The 20,769-nt window shown below is 38.1% G+C and overlaps 1 protein-coding gene across 2 annotated transcripts in view; it reads left to right on the top strand.

Annotated features, from left to right (window-relative positions):
• Nucleotides 1–1,532: 1,532 nt before the first annotated feature.
• LOC145992633 (gamma-aminobutyric acid receptor subunit beta-4-like) overlaps nucleotides 1,533–20,769 on the top strand; it is a 103,925-nt gene continuing 84,688 nt past the window's right edge. For both annotated transcript variants that reach the window (XM_083129003.1, XM_083129002.1), the window contains exons 1-4: nucleotides 1,533–1,625; nucleotides 3,661–3,749; nucleotides 13,988–14,052; nucleotides 19,496–19,731. In XM_083129003.1, coding sequence (XP_082985129.1) covers nucleotides 1,594–1,625; nucleotides 3,661–3,749; nucleotides 13,988–14,052; nucleotides 19,496–19,731 — 422 coding nt within the window. In that variant the 5' untranslated portion in view covers nucleotides 1,533–1,593. The remainder of the gene's footprint in view (nucleotides 1,626–3,660; nucleotides 3,750–13,987; nucleotides 14,053–19,495; nucleotides 19,732–20,769) is intronic.

Genomic DNA, 20,769 nt, shown 5'->3' with positions numbered 1-20,769 from the left:
AAAATCAATCAATTAATTTGCAAATGTTTAATTGAATAATACATTTTCTGATGTTTAGCAAACCTCTCTGTTCTAGGTAGCATTATCTGTTAGTTGACTCAGTTGCACTTTTCACTAGACATGACTTTTTTCAGAAATGGCTAGTTTGGTTTAATAACATCATAAAATTCACAACATGAAAATTCTGAATTAATTTTAACATTCAGCAGATGTTTAACAGTGGATACTAGAAGTCTACCGCTTTTTACAGACCAAATATTCCCCATAATTGAAAATACTTTCTCAACTGGAGCAGATGTTCCAGGCATAGACAGACATAGCAAACTCAACCATTTTAGAAATGTTGGCACATGAAATGTCAGTCTTTTCAAACATCTTAAAAATTGCTTGCCACTCCTCTTCAATAGTATCTGGCACTTTTTCAGAACTTGAACCACAACCTACCTTTTGGTTTTCAATTACCTTTTTCAACAATGTACGTACGTTCATCAAACAGGTCATCAATCATAAGTATAATCAATCGATCCTTATAATCGATCTATCCTTGCTGGTCATAAATCCTGGTCGTGAATATTCAATACCGGTAGCTATTTTCATGTTCAGATTCTCAAAACCCGGACATTTTGCAATCTCGTACATCACCCCGGACAGCACTAAAAAAAACAGGACTGTCCGGACTAATCCCGGACGTATGGTAAGCCTATATAAAGCTATAAGTCATACCAATGAGCAAATATGGTCCCCCTCCTCAAATAGTAGAAATAGCAAAAGTGGAGCAAGATGTAATATAGAAGTCCACGGAGTGCCGTGGAGTAGTTGGTTAGTATACAGGATTTGTAGTTAAATCAAAAGTCTGCTGTAGGTTCTGTGTCCATAAACGGCAAAAAGATTTGTTCACCTGAAGACGAGAGAAGTGGTGCTGTCTTGAAACGTAGTATTAGAATAAGTATAGTTAAAAGCACTAGACAATTCATAATGCCCAATTAACATTGCTAATATAAAACCATTGTCACTAAAATTCAGATAATTGTTGGGGATTTAATGAACAGCACACTGCAATTCTTACAACCTATACTGGAAAACAACTTTGAATCGTATATTGTGTTTACTAGCTTGTCTGCAAAAAAGGAACATAAGTTATGGAATTTTAGACAGGATTCGAACCCGGGACCCCTGGCGTCGTAGAGCGATGTGCTAACGATGTTTCTTTTTTCACTTTTTTTCTTCACAGTTGAGAACCTTGTAAAAGTTTTTATTAATTGGTTTCAGTGATTTATCACCACACCCTTGATGTTCGTAATTTTAATGAGCACTTCCTTAAATGTGTACAACTTATAGTAATTTTTGCTCTAAATTTACCTTTACACCCGTCTAAAATACGAGCTTACACCCCACAGATGGAAAATTCTAAATAGATAGATAGATTTTCGCACCTAAATACCGCTGTGGTCCAAGACTGACGTACTTGTGGTGTTCAATTGTTGGACATGTAGAGTCTGTTTCAACCTTTTTCTATAAAGCTTGGGGCAAAATATTATACAAACAAACAAGTGTCCAACTCAATATGAAATAAACCTTCTGAGTATAAGAAAAATGTACTATAAAGTTTTATGCTTGTTTATATCGTAAGTACATAATATTATTATACTTGGAAGTAATTTCATTACTTCTCATGACTTAGTAATTTTAAAACTTGCAAATCTGACCGAGGCATTATTTCATTCCACCAAAGCTCTTGTGTAAAATTGTATTTTTTATTATTTTTAACTTTTATTCATAATCTACTACATTTGAAAAATTTGTCAAAATGCACTTGCCTGTACTTCTTATTGGCACCGAAAATTGAATGTGGATGACAGAATGTACTTCGAAGTAAAAAAGGTGTATAATTTAGGATATGGTTATATGTTAAAAATACAAGGATTTATTAATTTAGAAATACATATGTATAATATGAAACGAACACATACTTTTCACACCATGGTAATAGCCAATATTCTTCGTGTTGCTGATAGAGTGAATGTGATAATTTAAACGTTATGTACATAATGATTAACACTTTAACATGAGGTTTGAACTAAGTTACGCTCGTGCAGGTACTAATCTGTATTATGTACCATTTACTGATATAAAGAAAAGGTTCCAGTGGTTGACACCGTATAAAGAAACGTTAACCAATAATGTAATCAGAGCTCACAATCGCTTAAAAATTTAGACAATTTCTTTGGTGTATTCATCCGTGATTAAATTCAATCGTTGTAGCCTATATATAAATTGCATGATGAGTAGTCATGATGCTATTTGTGCCAAAGGCTGTATGATTTTAACCTCACCTGACATGTTCTTTTAAGTAATTCGTTAAGCACGTTCTGTCATTCCTTGAGGATTTACGCCTTTTTTCTATATTCTGCTTTAAAAACGCTCTTGTTTGCATTCTCTAATGCTCCTCCCCGATGGCGTAGTGGTAACATCGTAGCCGTGTAATCAAGGAACCCCGGGTTCTATACCAGGTGGTTGAACATGGTGATTCGGATCCCAGTTTAAACTATAGGTCCAGTCCCGATTAGCGTATCTGTGCAAATAGTGGACTTCAAATAAACATACTCAAGCATTCTATAATGAATTATGCGTGTTAATACAGAAATCTCATCACCTTATATGGCGTGGTATCGCATAAGTGTCAGGTACTGAATGGAGTAGGGTAATTGTTAAACTCTACTAACATTGGCTTGAACTCAATAAAATTTGTTTTTAACTCTCGTGTATTCGTTTTAAAAATCTAACACTCGTCTCTATAACTCCAGCATCAAAGTGCTTCTAGCAGTTCACAGGAGTGTCTAGTGGTTAACAAATGAGCTCAAATAAAAAGCAAGCTTTTACTGAAGTAACACAAGGTTTTCTATCGACAACTGTAAAACTTAACACTCTCAAGAGGCACGTGGGCGAACTTGTTGCATTCGCTTACAATGAAAAAGTGTTTCTAGATAAATTATCAAAATTCTAGCAAGTGGTGCAGTTGTATCTACGATAGGGAGGTGTGGTAGGAAGGTAATGCTTTTGTTGCATTTTAACTGATTTTATCTTGGAAATCAAGTTTCAATCTTAGTCACATTATTGTACGTCATCATGATAATCGCTAAATATATCTAATTATAACTATATTTTAATATATTTTTCATAACAAATTATGTCAACTACAGTACTAATGAAACCATTTCTGGAAGTGGTAATTTTACCTGGGGGGATGTTTGGTCGTGCTTTAGGGTTAGATGGGGATGCTCCTACAGTTTAACATGGCAATGAAACAGTTGGGGGGATGTTTTTCGAATATTTGCTGGGGGATACCATCCCCACACACCCCCTCACTTCGAGCACTGACTGAAACTAAACATGCCAACTACCGACTTCTTGTAACGATTTATTAGAAAATAAAATAAATTGAAGCATTTTGGGGAATTTTAAATATTATAGAATGGGGAAGAAACTCTAACGTAAGTTACAGTGAATATATTTATAAAGAGCACGTATATATGTAATCAATATAATCTCATACATAATAAATAATTACATAGAACACGGCGCTCGTTACATTTCTATGAACTTCAGCTAAATACAAATAGGCAAATCTATTATTTATTATTTTTGTTTGTTTTATTTCAGATATGTAATTGTTTTTGTGTTTGCACAACCTGAAGATTCCATCCGCTTGGAAGCAGATTACGATAAATATTTACCTCCAACGGAAGGTGGTAAGTAATTATCAGGATAAGTTCCAGGAAACATAATTTTACATCAAGGAATTACACTAGTATTTTAGAATATATTGTGTGTGTAGGGGCGGAAGGTTTATTATACAGGGTGTCTATAAAATAACTCCGGGGTTTTAAACAATGATAGCGCGCAAACGGTATTAGGTAACTCCGATTAGATAATTACTTTGAAATCAGTATCTCATCAAGTTTTATTCACGCCATTTGGTGGAGTTTATTCCAACAAAGGTTGGCAACGCTGCGCAGCGTTGACCTTGAAGTGGCCGGGCCGAGCCGTGCCGAACACAGTCAGTGTGGTTCAGTGCAACGGCGACGCCACACCAAAGGCGCAGTGTGTGATATGATTTGTAGAAACTGGATCTGTTATTACTGTACAGCGGAACTTTCGAACCGAGTATGGTAGTGTTTAGCCTTCGTACAAAACCATTCGTTAATGGCTTAAGGCGTTTAAAGAAACTGGAAGTATGGATTGGAAGGAAAGTGTCCATTGTATGGCCTCCATGAAGTCCGGACCTTACTCCCTTAGACTTTTTCCTATGGGGACATATGAAGAATATGGTTTATGCGGAGAAAATTCAAGATGTCAACCATCTAAGGCAAAGAATTATCACTTCTGTGGTAACCATCACCCCAGACATATTGGCCAGGACGTGGCAAGAAGTCGATTATCGTTTGGATGTGTGCCGTGCTACAAACGGGGCACACATTGGAATTTACTAAATTGTAAACAAAAGTTGATAACATTACCTTCAAAAATATGTATTTACTTTTTCCTGCCTTTCAGTTTTTAATAAAATATTTAGCTTCAAAACTCAGGAGCAGTGGCGGCGCCAGGATTAAGCATCTGGGGGTGCTGAGGGGACGCGGAATAAAATTTAGAGGGTGCGATGTTCAAAATAATGATAGCATGAAATATGCACGCACGTTTTAGCAGTGGCACAAAAACAATTTTTTTCTGGGGGGCAAGTACCAGGAAAAACGTGTCACTAATAATAACAACAATGCCATTATTATTATTATTATTATTATTATTATTATTATTATTATTATAGTAATAGTAGTATTGCAGTAATAGTAGTAGTATCAAATACGTTATTATCCTCGTAATCACGCAAAAAGGGAGAACTCGGTGCTAAAGCATTTGTGTGTGTTTGTGATTTACACACATGCAACACGGAGCGACGTAAAAAAATAAGAAAGTACATATGCAACATGTTAACACTAAATTGTGTAGTATTCAAAGTTTCTTTAATGCATATTATTTAAATGCATTACATAATCAATTCATCCGCCTCACAACAAACCAACAGAAAAAAAAAAATATAAATCTCTCAAATGTGCGCCCTCATTTTTATCCAAACAACTGTTCATGAATTTAAGACCGAACGGATTTGTAGTAACAGTCTGAAGTACAAAGTTGATATTACTTCTCTCTCTGCCAGTTTACAATGCATTACAGAAGTGAAGAAATTTTTTAGTTGCAAGCTATTGCAAACTGGAAACAATATTATTTAATAGGGCGCCTCATTCTCTCTTCTATAACGTTTTAATTTAGATTGTTCACCGCCCCCTAGCTACTGCTCTGAAGTTTTACGAATTTAGGAAATAAATTTTACGAAATGTAATTTTATTTGCGTAAAACTTGAAATCGTGGATGGCATATGCCTATCTGTGTCTCACCCCTGCAGGTGCTCTTGGCCGTCTGGAAGGAAAAAATAAAGAAATGCATGAAAACTAATTCCACCTTGAGTATCATTTTCTCCTGCTACTCTTAGATTATGCTAGCCTTGCTTTTTTATTATTATTTTACTTCAATGTTTGCCCCAGCCCCCCCCCCCCCTTGCCCATGGAATTGATTTCCGACCAAGGTTGTGGGGAGGTAATGCTCCCCTGTGGTTGCGCCACTGGCTATCTTCCGTCTGCTCCAGATGCTGCGGTGTCAGGACAATACGCGAAGTGCACGGCAATTTCATCTTTGTTAAAATCCCCTTCTGCCGCACTATCCCCATCAACGAACTGTAACATTTTTTCGCGAACTTTAGGAACAAGCAGACGGACAATAAAACCGTTTAACAACAATGCCAAAAAAACTCACTGAGCTGTAGGTAAATATCGAAAAACACAAACAGGTCACTTAAAAAAAAAAGAAGAAACAATTCTTAACAAGAATAGCTACTGACGAAACAAAAGACAACAGCCTTTGATCATTATGGAGACTGGCGGCAGTACAGGAAAATATATGCGGTTTCTCTTTCAATCTTTGGCTGTTGCATACAATAACAGCAGCGGTCTCGCTACAATACCTAACGTTCTGGCGCTAAATGTGACTACGACATATGACACTGTAAGAGTTAATAGGTCTTGATTAGGGGTTGCTGAAGGGGGCGCGGAAGAAAATTAGGGGGTGCGCAAGCACCCCTTCGCCCCCCCCTTGCGCCGCCCTTGCCCAGGAGTACTTTTATAGATACCCTGTATTATAGACTATCGACTCTTATTACTTTCAACTTGAAGTGCAACCTAATATTGGAAGTGTTTGCAAAGTTATTTCCTAAAAGTAACTGAGCAGCTTCTTTCCCTAATAAAGTAACAGTTCATTATTTGAGAAAGTAACTTAGTTAAGTAACATAATTTTTAAAAACAAACAAGTTTCTTTAAAGTTATTCTCGATTAGATAAAACTGTCTTCCTTAAAAAATAGATTCTCTTTTGCATTGATGATTACAGGTATTTCTTTACAAAAATGAATTGGATCATTCCACGAAAAGTGGTGCACAAACAGACGAATAATGTATTGTGCAATGTAGATTTTGGAACAAAGCTCTTCTGACATTTGCCAGGACTGCCAGATTGCCCGTCCGGAGCTGATATGAAATCGTCTGATTCCTTGTGTATTCTGTTCTTTTGACCTTTTATAACTTTGGAAATGTGGAACAGACAGTTGTCTTAAGGAAGGAATGTGTGTGCGCCTGTGTGTGCATGTGCATGTATGTACCTTTATGTATATATAATAACTCCAGTAAATCTCCTGAATCCAGGGACGGCGACAGGGGTGGGCACGGGTGGGCAAGCGCCCACACAAAATTTCCTGTGCCCACCCGATTGCCCACCCAATCAAATTCAATAAGTACATATACTTGGAGATATGTGAATGCTTCAATAAATAAGTGTATTCTGGTGTTCATAACATGTATATTTTACTTGTGAATATCATCTATGCTAGAAATGTTCAGATATTATCAACCCATAAAAAGCTATTGAAACAAAAACTGTGATCAAATGAATACTTCCATGATTAAAAGCAGGTAGTAGGCTTAGGAGGCTCAAAATTATGCAGGGTATGATCAAGATTACATCAGAATTTAGGGTGAACTTGAGAACTGCAGCTTCGGACCTTCACTGGGCAAGACTGCTTTGAAAAGTACCACATAATGAAAAAAATAGGTACTTCGGATGTGGTAAAAAATATAACGAACCACACAATGTAACTTGTCGAGAAATTATAACTGAAACTGTGTAGAGGTGATTGGAGTGAGGTCTTGATTCTGTAAGCTCCGGGCCTCCGCATACGTATATAAATCCCGGCCTGGGTATGCTTAAAATAATCTCCAATAAACAAATAAAAACATCGCGTTAGCGTTACTTCCTCCAGCAACACAATACATTATTTCGACTTTTTAATTATTATTAGAATAATTTTATCAAGAAGACTTAGATGGGCAGGCCATGTGACACGAATGGCAGAGGAAAGAATAGTTTACAGGATTCCTGTTGGGAAACCTGATGGTAAGCGACCAGTAAGAAGACGAAGACGGGGATGGAGGGATAACGTTGAGATGGACCTAAAATAAATCAGTATGGATGGGAAAGATTGGATTGATCTTGCCCCGAATAGGGACAGATTGAAGGCTTGTGTTGCTCCAGCCATAAATCTTCGGATTTAAGTATGCTAGAGTGTAGAAGATAGTCTTAATTAGCTCTGCATTGAAATTCCAGAAGTGTGCCTTCTTTTCTTTCATTACAATTTTTATATACCTGTCATCTTTAAATATCAATATTGTATGAGAAATATCAACTTTATATTCGTTCTACTAATAAGAAAGAATCACAATATTCACTACAATACTGAAGTGAATAACTTTTAATAAACCAGTTATGTATGGATAAAGCTACAGAATTGGTAATGAGTGGCTTATCCTATTTAGAAATCCTCGTTCCACACATAAATTTTGCCACATGAATCAGTCGAAAATGTCAACAGAATCCGTAGATGCAGCTGAAGTAAAGAAAAAAAAGTTATGTCACAAAGTACTCAGAAGACGATTTTGTTAGTTAGTTTTTAAGCCCACTTTTGTGCTCAGATAGGCTAATCTGGACTAAGCATACAGTTTAGCGTGTAGTCCGAACCAGCGTGCATTGCGCTTCCACCAGAGGAGGGGGGAGTCGAACACAGGGCCTCTTCATTATAATGCGACAGCGATATGCCATTGGAGAAAAAATATACAGAAAGAACTCGCACTAAACGTGTCATTTTATCACCACAGAAGATGCGTCCATTTTAAGAGGGTGATTGCCTGAGACAAATATTTGAGACTTTCGGAAATCAACGTCATTGTTCACGGAATTAGTTGCCTTGATCCACTAATGAAACGCTGTGCAAATAAAACTACCACCTCAACTTTCTAAGAGGTATGAACTAATGAAACTCCAATTTTTGGAAGAGTAAGTTGTGGTTGATTTGTTGTATTTTAAGTCATTTTCCTGCTAATTTTGATAATGACTACGATAAGGTTCATGAAAGCAACGAAAGGACGTAAACAAACACATGCGGACACTCAACACACAAACCCTAATGAATTCATAAATTATTACTTTGACAGTGGTTCCAGGCGCCAGGGACTGGTTGCCCTGAACGAATAAAGTTTCCAGGGTATGCTGCACAGGATAGAGGTTGACATTCTAGTGTGTTCGAAATGGTCACGCCATACAACCCAAGTCATCTATGAAAAATTGATGAATTATTACTGGTACGGTGATCAACTCGATTAATTCCTTGTGTCCTAAATCATTTTGTTACCTCAAAAAATATGCACATGTAACCAACCATACGTGTATTGCTTCTCCTGCATGCCATTTTATAATGTAGAGAAGCAACGACAATAAAGCATCGTTCTTCACACGGACATTGCTCCTTGTCCGTCGTGATCCCTTGTCCCCTCCCTGGAATGCAGACGCTGCACTCTTGCATGGACGTGTGCCAGATCAGCAGTTGTGCACGCGGCGGTAACGACCCTAAAGAATTCAAATACAAATACAAATATCACACTCCAAAATTTTAATTTTATCTCTTCTTTCTAATTAATGAATAGCAATCAGTCTGGGCGCAGGATGCGACCTTTCTTTGGGCTCCCTGCTCTGGTATGCCAGACTGGGGCTCTGGACTTGTGAGTTGGGTTCTGTGGGTTTGATGAGGAAAATAATCTTGTACATCAAACCGCTCTGGAATGCCGGAACGGAATCTTCTGCGACTCCAATATTATGCATGCTTGTCTCACTGCCAGGGAAACGTTATCGAGAATGTTATTGAAGATGTTCTTCATGATGTTGTTGAAATAATATTATTAATATTGTTATGTAATGTAATGTCATGTCATCTGTTCTGGATTCCAGAACAGAAATAATATCACATAAAGTACATCAATTATATCATGTATATGTTCCTTGTATAACATTACAATTTATTATTATTATACCTATTTTAAAATGCAAATAGTAATAAATAGAGGAAATAAAGTCGGGGGAACCGTCAAATTCGGAGCAACTGACGTCCTGGTATATTTTTAGGAACCAGGACAATAAGACCATACCCTCGAATGTAGGCGGGAGGAGCCGGGCTTACTTCGGGGGTTCCCCCCTTATTACATGTATTGAATAGCTGTATATTTGTGTATGATTGTTGCTTATAGTTGATAATTGTCTAAATTATATGATAATGCAAATTCAGTATGTAATGTAATAATGTAATAAAGGGAATTATTATTATTATTATTCAGATAGATTTGTCAGTTGTACAAACCTTGTAAGCTAAGAAAAGTAACCCCAAGGAGTAAGAAAACTCTTCCAGTCAAAAACTCATACGATGAAATACTATGCTTAGGAACATGCATTTAAATTACGAGAAACTTCACGATTGTCACCATCGCACTTTCTATCATTGTCCCGAATACATAAAATCAAGTATGTGCCTTGTATTTGCAACACAAGCTTAAACCTAATTCACATTTATTTCACTGTATTAACATGCATGAAAGAAAGTGATTAGAATGTATGGCTGCGCATGGGTAAACACTTCGTTGAAATAATTGTGTCCATCAGAGACAAAGCGTAAGGAAATGGAACAAGATGCGACAATAGATTAGAAAAAAATAAAGAGGAAAACAAGAAAAGGAAAGGGAAAATAAGTTAGAGGAAAATCGGGAGTGTAAGGGAGAGGGGCATACATACGTATTATATACTATATATGGTCTTACATTTATCCTGCCCACCCTAATCTATCAATATGGAGCTTCTGCCCAACCGGTCGAAAATTTCTGGCGCCGCCCCTGCCTGAATCGTTCTTCAAATTTCTCCTTCATCTTCTTAGATTGTTTGCTCTGCGCAATGTCTTATGAGAAGACAAGTACAAATAAGTAGCTATACTTATACTCCTTGCATGACACAACCTGCCGTAGTGTCATATGGTAGGGGATATGGAGGTGGGGCCCAACATATTTATATTTTCGTCCACTTGTGAAAGCGATGTGATCATCACCATGCTCCGATCACCTTTAACCACCTGGGTTAGCCTCAGGCACCCAATCATTCGAGGCTGTGTAAACCGCATAGCTGCCGCTGCGAAAGTTTATCAAGTGAAATCACCCATGTACAGAATCTAAAGACCGAATCACACGAAACTGGATTTCCAGTAGGAATGAACTAGTTGGCGCTGGACTGGCTACCCATTTGCTAGTTCTCGCCTAACACGCTTGTTACCGTATTTGTCGGTATACTTTTGTTCTCATAAGACATTGCGCAGAGCAGAGAATTTAAAAAGATGAACGAGTGATTTGAATAGGGGAAAGTCTTACAGTACCGGACATCCGACAGTACAGGACAATGCTAGTTCTCGCTTCGGACGTTACAGAACAGCAGTTGCCAGGTACCAGTGCGACCTTCATGTATCAATGTTCAACATAGTTTGGCCACGCAAGTCTGCGCGGAGTGTCGTGGGAAAGGGGAACGGTTGAAGCAATTCGTAGGAAAAGTGTGTGTCGAAAGTTATTTTCACGGTGATATTCCTCCAGTTAGAGATAAGCAGGAGATTTTGTTTTATAGGTAAGTGTGCATATAGGCTTCTAGTTCGTGATAGGTGATAAATAAATCACGATAGCATCTGCACACAATGTAACATTGGACCAGGTGCTGTCATGTGGCGATCGTACAGTACCGGACAACGAACAGTCTCCCAGTACCGGACAAGAAGTAGTTCAAAACCAATCTTACAGAAAGATGTTGCTGGGCTTGTTAATAGCACCTTGTCTTTCATCTGTAGAATAGAACTTGCACAGTTATCTCTCTTCTGTTCAGTCTTTTTCCTAGAAATCTGCCTCTGAACCAGGACACTCGTTCACTGATCTGTGAAGAAGACGAAAATGAAAACCCAGAAGAGAGGAAGTAAACGAGACTTACAAGAGAAAACACATCACGCACTTCTACAAGGAGAGCAAAGGAAGATGAAGATTACATGCCACTTATGAAGAAGACAAAACACCTGGACTTCAGTTCTGATGACAAAGAAACAACGCTATGCATCATTTGTAGCGAGGCATTCAATGAAGAATGGGTGTAAGTGGAATGTCTCTCGTGTAATGCTTGGGCGCACGTCCAACGTGCACATGAGGAAAGCATCTTGTACTTTATTTGTGAACATTGCAGGAACATGCTAAACTGTAGGCATGTGCATTATCACTGCAGTTAGATTGTCGATGGTATTTACTTTATGTTATCGACTCATCTATAAGCTAACACATTGACTGTCCGGTACTGGACGACGATTTTTCATTTTCTTCAAACGTTACTATTTTTTGGTTTGCAATTTTATTTGTACTTTTGTTTCAATTTTTTAGCAATGGTTCCCTGTTCTTAATAAAGAATATCTTGATGTACCATTCTCTTGCTTTCAATATTCCGCCTACTCATTTTCTAATTATTCCCAATAAACGTTGGGTGTCCGTTACTGTAAAACCTTCCCCATATGATTCAGGAGAATTACTCTAGTTATTAAAAACTAAAATAGAAAAGTATGGTCTAGAAAAATGGGAAGAAAATATAGTAATCGGTGCGTACCGAACAAGCTATTTACTGAACTCAGGTATGTATATTCATTCACGAGATTCGCAGGATTTCTTTCATAAAAAAAATATTTTTCTTAACTAAATATATCAAACATTTAATACACTTCAAATAATAAGGATTTTCATTATCGGCTAATCATGTTTGTCACGTACAAATCTCAACGCTTTGTATGAATACCTAAATATGCACATCATCTCTGTTACTTTTTCTTTTATCAAGAAGCGAACAAAAAGAAAACAACGCTTGGAAACCACAGACAAAAACTTTCCTTTAGCAAACTCACAGATTATCTTCACATGGCCAAACTTCGCTTTGATTGGCTGTTCCATAGAGTCCATAGGAAAGGCAATTGCAATTTGAACACGGTCTAATCATCAAAACCAGTCAAGCAGCCAGCCAGGCAGCCATCATTTCCGGCTAGGTAGCCAGAACAGCGCCAACTAGGTCCTTCCTACTGGAAATCCAATTCGAATGGATGATATTCAGCGAACAACTTCCCCCACAATTCATTGCGCGAAAGCACGCCCGCGGCCATGATTCCGGCAAACGTTTCAAAGCACAGACTGAGCGTGTTGAAAACACGTTTGATAAGCATTGTTTTCACAGCTTTTGTGGCAGTGATTCAAAGTACAAATATAACGATTATAAACCAAATGTAGACTTTCACAGTAGATTATATACCAAACGTAGACTTCAACAATGACCAGAGTATCTAAAAAGCTGCTATTTGCCACAAAACAACGTTGTATAAAGCCATGTAACATATGAAAAAAATACAGGACTATGGAACCTGTATCTCATGGAATCAATCGGATGTATCCGATAGTGCAGTGGCTAATGCTATCCCCTTGTAATCAAAGGATCCGAGATTCGATTCCCGCTGGAGGAAATTTTAAAGAAAATTAAAAATATTATTTCTGAAAAAAGTGAATTAAAACAAACTTTATATATTTTTAGAAATGTTCGGAAGTACAAAATTGTGTACTATATTTTTTAAGGCCGTAACGTATTACTGTCACTTTTCGCATGTGTATGAGACAGGCATATAAGCTATGCTGAAAAGTATATACAAATATATGCATACTTCGAACGCACCCGCTGATTCATAAGCAGTATTTAAAATTTTCGGTGAACATTATTAGAGATCGTACAACAACCACACGCGTTGCAAAGCATGCGGATGTAAAAAGTTACATAAAGTCATATAACGCTAGCCATAAACACAGTACTTGCCTTTCAAATACGATTAATATTTCACCCCGGATTGGAAAAATCACGCCATCTTAACCACCGACGAAACTGTATAAAGGTATGATGTTCTCTCACAATTAATACATAAACAATGGCACACACACATACGCAACGCATTAATTCACCAAAAGGAAACTTCATTTGAAAATAATAGTAATACAATTAAAATTGTTAAACATCGGGTCATTTTCATGCACGCAGCATTTGCTTCGCTTCACGTTTGCTATGGCTTGCCAGACTGAGTGCCGGAGCACGTGCGGTTTGGCCAGATTTCCCATCATGCTCTCCGCCGCTGACGTCACATTGAATATCATCCATTGTGATTTGGCCTTAACTCGGGTCACTCGCATATCAACCAGACACCCTAATGACTGGATCACCGCGTCTCTCTCTCTCTCTCTCTCTGAGTCTGTGTCTGTGTGTTTAAAGTTAATAAGAATTAGTAATTGACAGTGAAGATTTGGGGGGCCTCGGCAGATGTTGCCCCCCCACCCGCTCCATGCTTATCTTTGTTAAGTAAGATATATCACTTGACACTTGACTGTTTCTAAGTATTGCTTTGTTTTTTTGTTGCAGATAACCCATTGAATCTAAGCATTCTTCTAACAATAATAAAGGTGAACATTAAGGAGCAAGCAGAGGTGAGCACTCAGTATTACCAAATACGTTATTATATAAACTTTGTGCAAGTTGATTTCGCTTGGTTTGTAACTATAGTTATGCGTATACGAGGGTTGCTGGAAAAGTTTCTGCAAACTACCACCAACAGTGGCGCTAGTGTTCCGCTATTATAAAAATCGGAAGAATATACCTTTTTTATGTTTAAATTATCTTTGATTGTTTGTTTAAGCCTGTTCGTTTATTTATCACAACAGTTTGAAGAAGTAGTTTCGTGTGAGAAATGGAAATTTCTCGTGAACACTTTCGGGAAATGATTTTTTGTGATTTCAAATGTAGTTTATCACCAAAACAATGCATCGAGCGACATCATTTGGCTTTTGGGGATGAAGCACCATTCAATAGGACTGTGTACAATTGGTTTTCCAAGTTTCAGCGTGATCGCACATCTCTCAGTGATGAATTTCGTGAAGATCGTCCATCCACGTCTGTTGTTGCCAGTAATATTGATGCTGTGCGTGAAATGATTCAGAGAGATAGGCATGTGACATACTGTGAGATTCAGGCATCCTTGAACATTGATATGAAAGCAATACCTACGATTTTGCAAGGTCATCTGAACGTACGGAAACTTTCAAGCCGTTGGATCCCACACAACTTAACCGAAGCTCAAAAACAGGCTCGTGTAAATTGGTGTAAAGAAATAGTCAAAAAATTCAACCGAGGCAAGTCAAGTTTGGTGTACTACATCGTTACAGGGAACGAAACTTGGATCTATTCATACGAATCCGAAACTAAACAGCAATCCACTGTTTGGATGTTTCAAAGTGAGCCGAAACCAACAAAAGTTGTTCGAGGAGTGATGTCAAGAAAATGATTGCTTGTTTCTTCGGTTATACCTGACATGCGGCAACAATTAGTGTTGCCCACGGGACGAGACGGGACAGGCTTTTAAAAATTCAAGACGAGACGAGATTGATCATGTGTCCCGAGAGAAACGAATATTTTCGAGACGAGACAGCATTTCACAGCATTTCCACGAGACGAGACAGGCCAAAGTCTCGTCTCGTGGGCAACTAGCAACAATAGCTTTAGAATATGGAAGGACTGTAAATGCTGAGTGGTATACAACAATTTGTTTGCCAGAGGTCATCAATGAATTGCGTAAAACAAACCAAATCGTCGCATTATTCTTCACCACGACAACGCCAGCACACCAAACTGTTGATTTTTTGTTCAGTAAAAATGTCGAATTAATGACTCAGTGTACGTACTCACCTGATTTTTCACAATGACTTATTTTTGTTCCCACACATGAAAAATAAGATGCGTTGTGAGCGATTTGTGTCGCCTGAAGCAGCTGTTGACGCATTCCGAACAGCGGTTTCTGATGTATCTATTTATTTTTATTTTATTTATTTGAGAAATCCTGAATACAGAGAGGATCCATTTTATATCAGGATATCAACAGCGAGAAAAATAGAAATTAACAAATGAGAAGCACGCACACATATGTAACAAGAATAATACAATAAAAATAATAAAAATTAAACAATAATAATAAAACAATAACAAGAGTATAACAAATAATAATTTCTCTTCAGCTCCTTGATGCACGCATTTCTGAAAGCCTGCTTAGATAGATGGAAACCTGGAGGATTAATTAGTGTATTGTACCTTGTTTGTAGCCTATAGAGAAATGACCTTTGTTCTAGGGATAGCCTCGAGGCTTTTGTGTAAAAGAAGTTGTTGCATTTGCTGTTGGTACGTGGGATCCGGATATGAAGATGTGGCAAGAGTTCGTTAGTGAAAAGTTGTCCATTCATGATTTTGAAAAGAAATGTTAGATCTGAAACTTGACGGCGAAGGGATGGATCGTGAATTTGAAGAGTGGATAGAATTTCATGTTTGGAAAAGTTTTCAAGGGCTGGACATCTATGTTTGACTATTCTGATAAAGAAATTTACCACTTTGTTTGTTCTCTTTATATTGCTATCACAGGCCATAGACCAAATACAGGAACCATATTCAAGAATAGGTACGACGCACGATGTAAAGTAGGTTTTGAGGGCAGAAACATGTGTGATATCTGTAAATCTGTAAATTAGCCCAAGGGTTTTCATGGCTCTAGAGGTTATGTAATCTATGTGGTGGCTGAAAGTGAGTTTGCTGTCGAAAATGACTCCAAGATCTTTGTGCTGTTGTACGAACGGGATGATTTTGTTGCATAATCTATAGGATGGTGCTGTAAAATTGGATTTGAGGGTAAACCTCATAAAAACAGATTTCTCGGGATTTATTTTTAGATTCCAGTCTTGGCACCAGCGTTCAATGTGTGTGAGATTGTCTTGCATGGAACAAGTGTCTTCAACTGAAGCGATGTTTCTAAATAACTTACAGTCATCAGCATACAATAAAATCGAGCATTCTGGAGAAATATATTCATGAATATCGTCCATGAAAAGAGTGAAACACAGGGGCCCTAGAGAACTTCCTTGAGGCACACCGGAAACTACAGGGAGCCACGACGAAGAGCAACCAGATATGATAACCTTTTGCTTTCTATTGTGCAAGTAAGATGAGAGTAATTTAAGAAGAGGACCGTGAATGTTGAATCTGTTTGAAAGTTTACGGATGAGTTGTGTACGAGGGACAGAGTCAAAGGCTTTAGAAAAATCTAAGTAAACGACATCCATGTCTTGCTTGGCACTCAGGCAGTTAACAGCGTTGGTGAGCAAACAAGCAAGGTTTGCGTCACACGAAGCACGAGGAAGAAAACCGTGTTGAGTGGGAGAGAGGAACGGAGTAGCATGCGCAAGGATACGATCGGAAATTATTTTTTCGGCTAGTAGTGCAAGTGCAGGAAGTAAGGAAATCGGACGATAAGAAGTAACGTGAGTTTTGTTTCCGTGTTTGAGTATAGGAACCATATTTGCTTGCTTCCATGCAAGAGGAAATACACCCTCGGAAAAACATCTGTTAAAGATTATGCTGATTGGTTTGGATAGAATATGGGCTAATCGTCGTAGAAATATGCCAGGGATATCATTAGGAGCGTTAGCTTTAGAACATGAAAGAGATTTTAATAATTCGTGGACTTCATTGCAGTTAGTTGAGGGCCTCCCCCATGGCGCAGTGGTAGCGTCTTTGCCTTGTAATCAAGGGGTCCCGGGTTCGATACCCGGTGGAGGCACAAGTGGTTCGGATCCCACTTTAAACTGTAGGTCCAGTCCCGATTAGCCTTACTGTGCATAAAGTGGACTTAAAACAGCAACTCAAACCAAACCAAACCAGTTAGTTGAGATTTGAGAGAGTGTGTAAGGAGTGATGGGCTTGACTTCAGGCAGTGCGATAGCGGTATTATTTGTAAAGTTGCTGTGAAAATACGAGTTAGCTTCAGAATGGAAAAAATGCTTTCAAAATTGATTTGAGCGTATGCAAGAGTGTATCGATCTTAAGTGTGAATACTGTGAAAAACAATAAAAGCCATTCCCAGAATTCCACATGTCTTTTTTCATATTGATTGCAGAAACTTTTCCAGCAGCCCTCGTATTGCACGTCAAAGGCAATGTAGAAGTTACAGGAGTCATTAAGGTGGTTTTGCATTTTGTTGAAGTTTCTGCAACATTTGGTGCCCAGCCGTCTAGTTTTGTTATTTGTGACCCATGTCCTGGCTTAAAGAAATGTAACTGAATGTATATTACATACATATTACCGGCCTACATAAATAAGTAGAAATATTCAATGAAATATTGAATATTAAAACATGAAATAATATTTTTTGTTGATCTTCATTTCCCTTCCTTTATTTCAGTGCTTCTTTTTAATATCCGATCGAATTTCACTGAAGGTCTATCAAGCCTGAATTGCTTATCTGCAGTCACTGTGGTGTGATTTTTATGGCTTAAATGAGTGAAAATAATCTGACAATCTAATGCCGCGACATAAAATTATCCCATTTTCTTCAAGAAATCATATTTTGAATGTTTATCGCATAAATGTACCACAATTTCTCAACGAAAACTAGAAAATTGTAGTAAATGCCATATTTTATGTAAAAGCATATGTGCTCTAGGCCTACACGTGACGTCAAAACTACACAATGTATAACTTGAAATTCTTGACATCGTAATCCTGATTTGTCATTTTTGCTTGTCCACACACAAAGAAAAAAATATGTAATTATGTAATTTGTGTCTGGTGTGCAGAGAAGTGTTTGAATTTTGTTGTAAGTCCACTTTTATGCACACATAGGCTAATTGGGACTGGACCTAAAGTTTAAGGTGGGATTAGAATCACAGAATATCGAAACCGGGACCCCTTGATGCGACATATGTGGTTCCCTGTTAAAACGATGTGGGCAGTGAGTACCTAAAAAAATTAAATAGTAACAGGTCCCTCAATTTCAAGTAATTTTTGTGGCAGATATGTTTTTTTTTTGTTATGAATCACCGTTTTCGAATGAACACACTAAAAATTATTATTCCTCGTCACATTATATGACATTTTACATTTGTATTGGTTATTCTCGAAATGTGACAATTTTCCCCGTTGTGAATGAAGGAACGTGTAACTAATGACCAATACAATAAACCAATTTTCCCTAATGAATGAAGGGCTCTTTATGGTCTCTTGTATCGCACGCCCTTAAACGAAGTAACTTGTTGGTATCCTTGCAATTATGTCTGCTATTGAGATGCATTATCACAAAATGTATCTTGTATTTGTCGGATGGGATAATATTACCATCGCATATCGTTCAAACTAATTTAATAATATTGTAAGGTTACTTTATTAACCTTTAGCAGCCTGAATTACACAAGGACAAGTTATTTATTGTCTATTTCCTTCCACACAACAACGATTTATTTTAAGGTAGGCTTTTACAAATGTAGGTTCATTGTTCAGGTGAAACGTCACTGGATTCAACACAGAAAAAAATAAGCAATTTACACCTAAATATGTAATTCCTTTCATCAGCAATTTGCCAACACACCTTCCAAGTCCCTATAAGATTCAAATTTTCACAAATTATAGAATTACTTTCTGGAATGGCAAGCGATAAACCCCTACACACTAGCGCCTGAACCGGTAAAATGCTCAACCACTACCTATGGATAAGTATTGTATCTGTTGACGTAATCTAATACTCAGTCTGCTTTGCGTCAGAATCGTGAATATGTCATGTTAAGATGGTAGTATAATTTAGTCATTTATTTTTAATTCATTAAAAATCTCAGAATACACTTTTTAGACATTTTGTAATGAAGTAACATAAAACCTAACACCTTAAATTATATATACAGCAACCGTTACAAAAATGAGACAGATCGCATTACTAATTACTAGTAATAGTTGTTTACCATTATACTCTTCACTTTTCTATTAACAACCTTAACAGTCCTACGAAATTTTTGGCGATGCGAACGCGATGAACCAAACTAATGCTTCTTGGCACTTTCACAGGAGGTGGGCATTCAGGGGTTCGTCACCCTGCAGTGGAGGGACACCCGGGTGTTGGGCTTCAAGGCGACAGCGTCGGATGGCAACACGTCCTTCAGGGTGCTGAACGCGAGGGAGATCTCCCGCCTGTGGAAGCCCGCCCTTACCATCTACCCCAGCCAGGATCCAGAACTCTTCAACCCCTTGCAGTCGTCTCTCATGATTGTGCACGATGACAGTAGTGTCATGTATGAAGTCAGGTACGATGTACATTCTTTTAATACGCCATTTTCTTTGTTGTTTGTCGAATATGTTAGAGCTTGGTTAATATCTTTATGAAAGGTAGCTTTTAGTTTTTCTGGCAATTAACTTAATCAAAATATTTACACTGTTTCAATCTTCACACTTGCTGTTCGTTAAGTTTCTGGGTCAAGTACTGAAGCAGCAAGAACTGAGACGAAAAGTTCAGGATTGACCTGGACTTGAACGGCTCTGTCCAAAAGGTGCAAAGTACATACTTAAAGTATGGTTTTGGCGGAAGTGACGTCACCTAGTACAGTTCGAAAGCGCCAAGAACAGAAGCACGCAAGTACGCAGCTCTCAGCGCAGATGCTTGGTGACTAGGTCACGTGATATCCACACTCGTTGTTCATTTGTTTTAAATCGCGGAGATAGAAAGCTAGCAACACGGGTTAAATATGCGTTATGGGTCAACAAGTTTTTGGTTAAAGTTCTTCTAATGTGTGGAAATGTATGTGTACGAACATTTGAAAATGCCATGTCAATTCTATGGTTAAAAACGAGTGTTTAAAACGCGAGGAAAACAACGTGTCCTCAGTTCTATCGTATTTGGCGCTGCAGTCGAAGTGCAATTCGAAAGACTTACACTTCCAGTCCACGACTTGAAGACCGCATTCCAAGACCATACTCGGAGGATGCTCGCTTAAAAGCACGGTCTTGCACCTTTGGGACACGGCCTAAGTTTCTGTATGGTATGGCTCTATCAACTGAGCTTCCGGGCCAGACCTGGCTATTTTACCTGTGTGTAATTGTCTCTGTCAGTGCTACTGCAAAGGGAGGGAGGAAGGGTTTTCGCGAGGTTATTCCCTCAGCGCACCTGCGGAGCACTGTTGCCAACTTAGCTCTTTTGGAGCCAGATCTGGCTGTTTCGTGCACTCGTTTGACTGTGACGGCGCCCGCCTCCATGCCCCACTATGATGCAATCACTGTCTCCAGCCCACATACACCGACCAACTTTTGTCATGAGTATACATTTTGCACGTGACGTGATATTGTTA

This window comes from Lepisma saccharinum, chromosome 9 (assembly GCF_977018435.1).
Source record: "Lepisma saccharinum chromosome 9, izLepSacc3.1, whole genome shotgun sequence".
Taxonomy (NCBI): Eukaryota; Metazoa; Arthropoda; class Insecta; order Zygentoma; family Lepismatidae; genus Lepisma; species Lepisma saccharinum.
The sequence above is the reverse complement of the archived record's forward strand: the minus strand, read 5'-3'. Positions and strand labels throughout refer to the sequence as shown.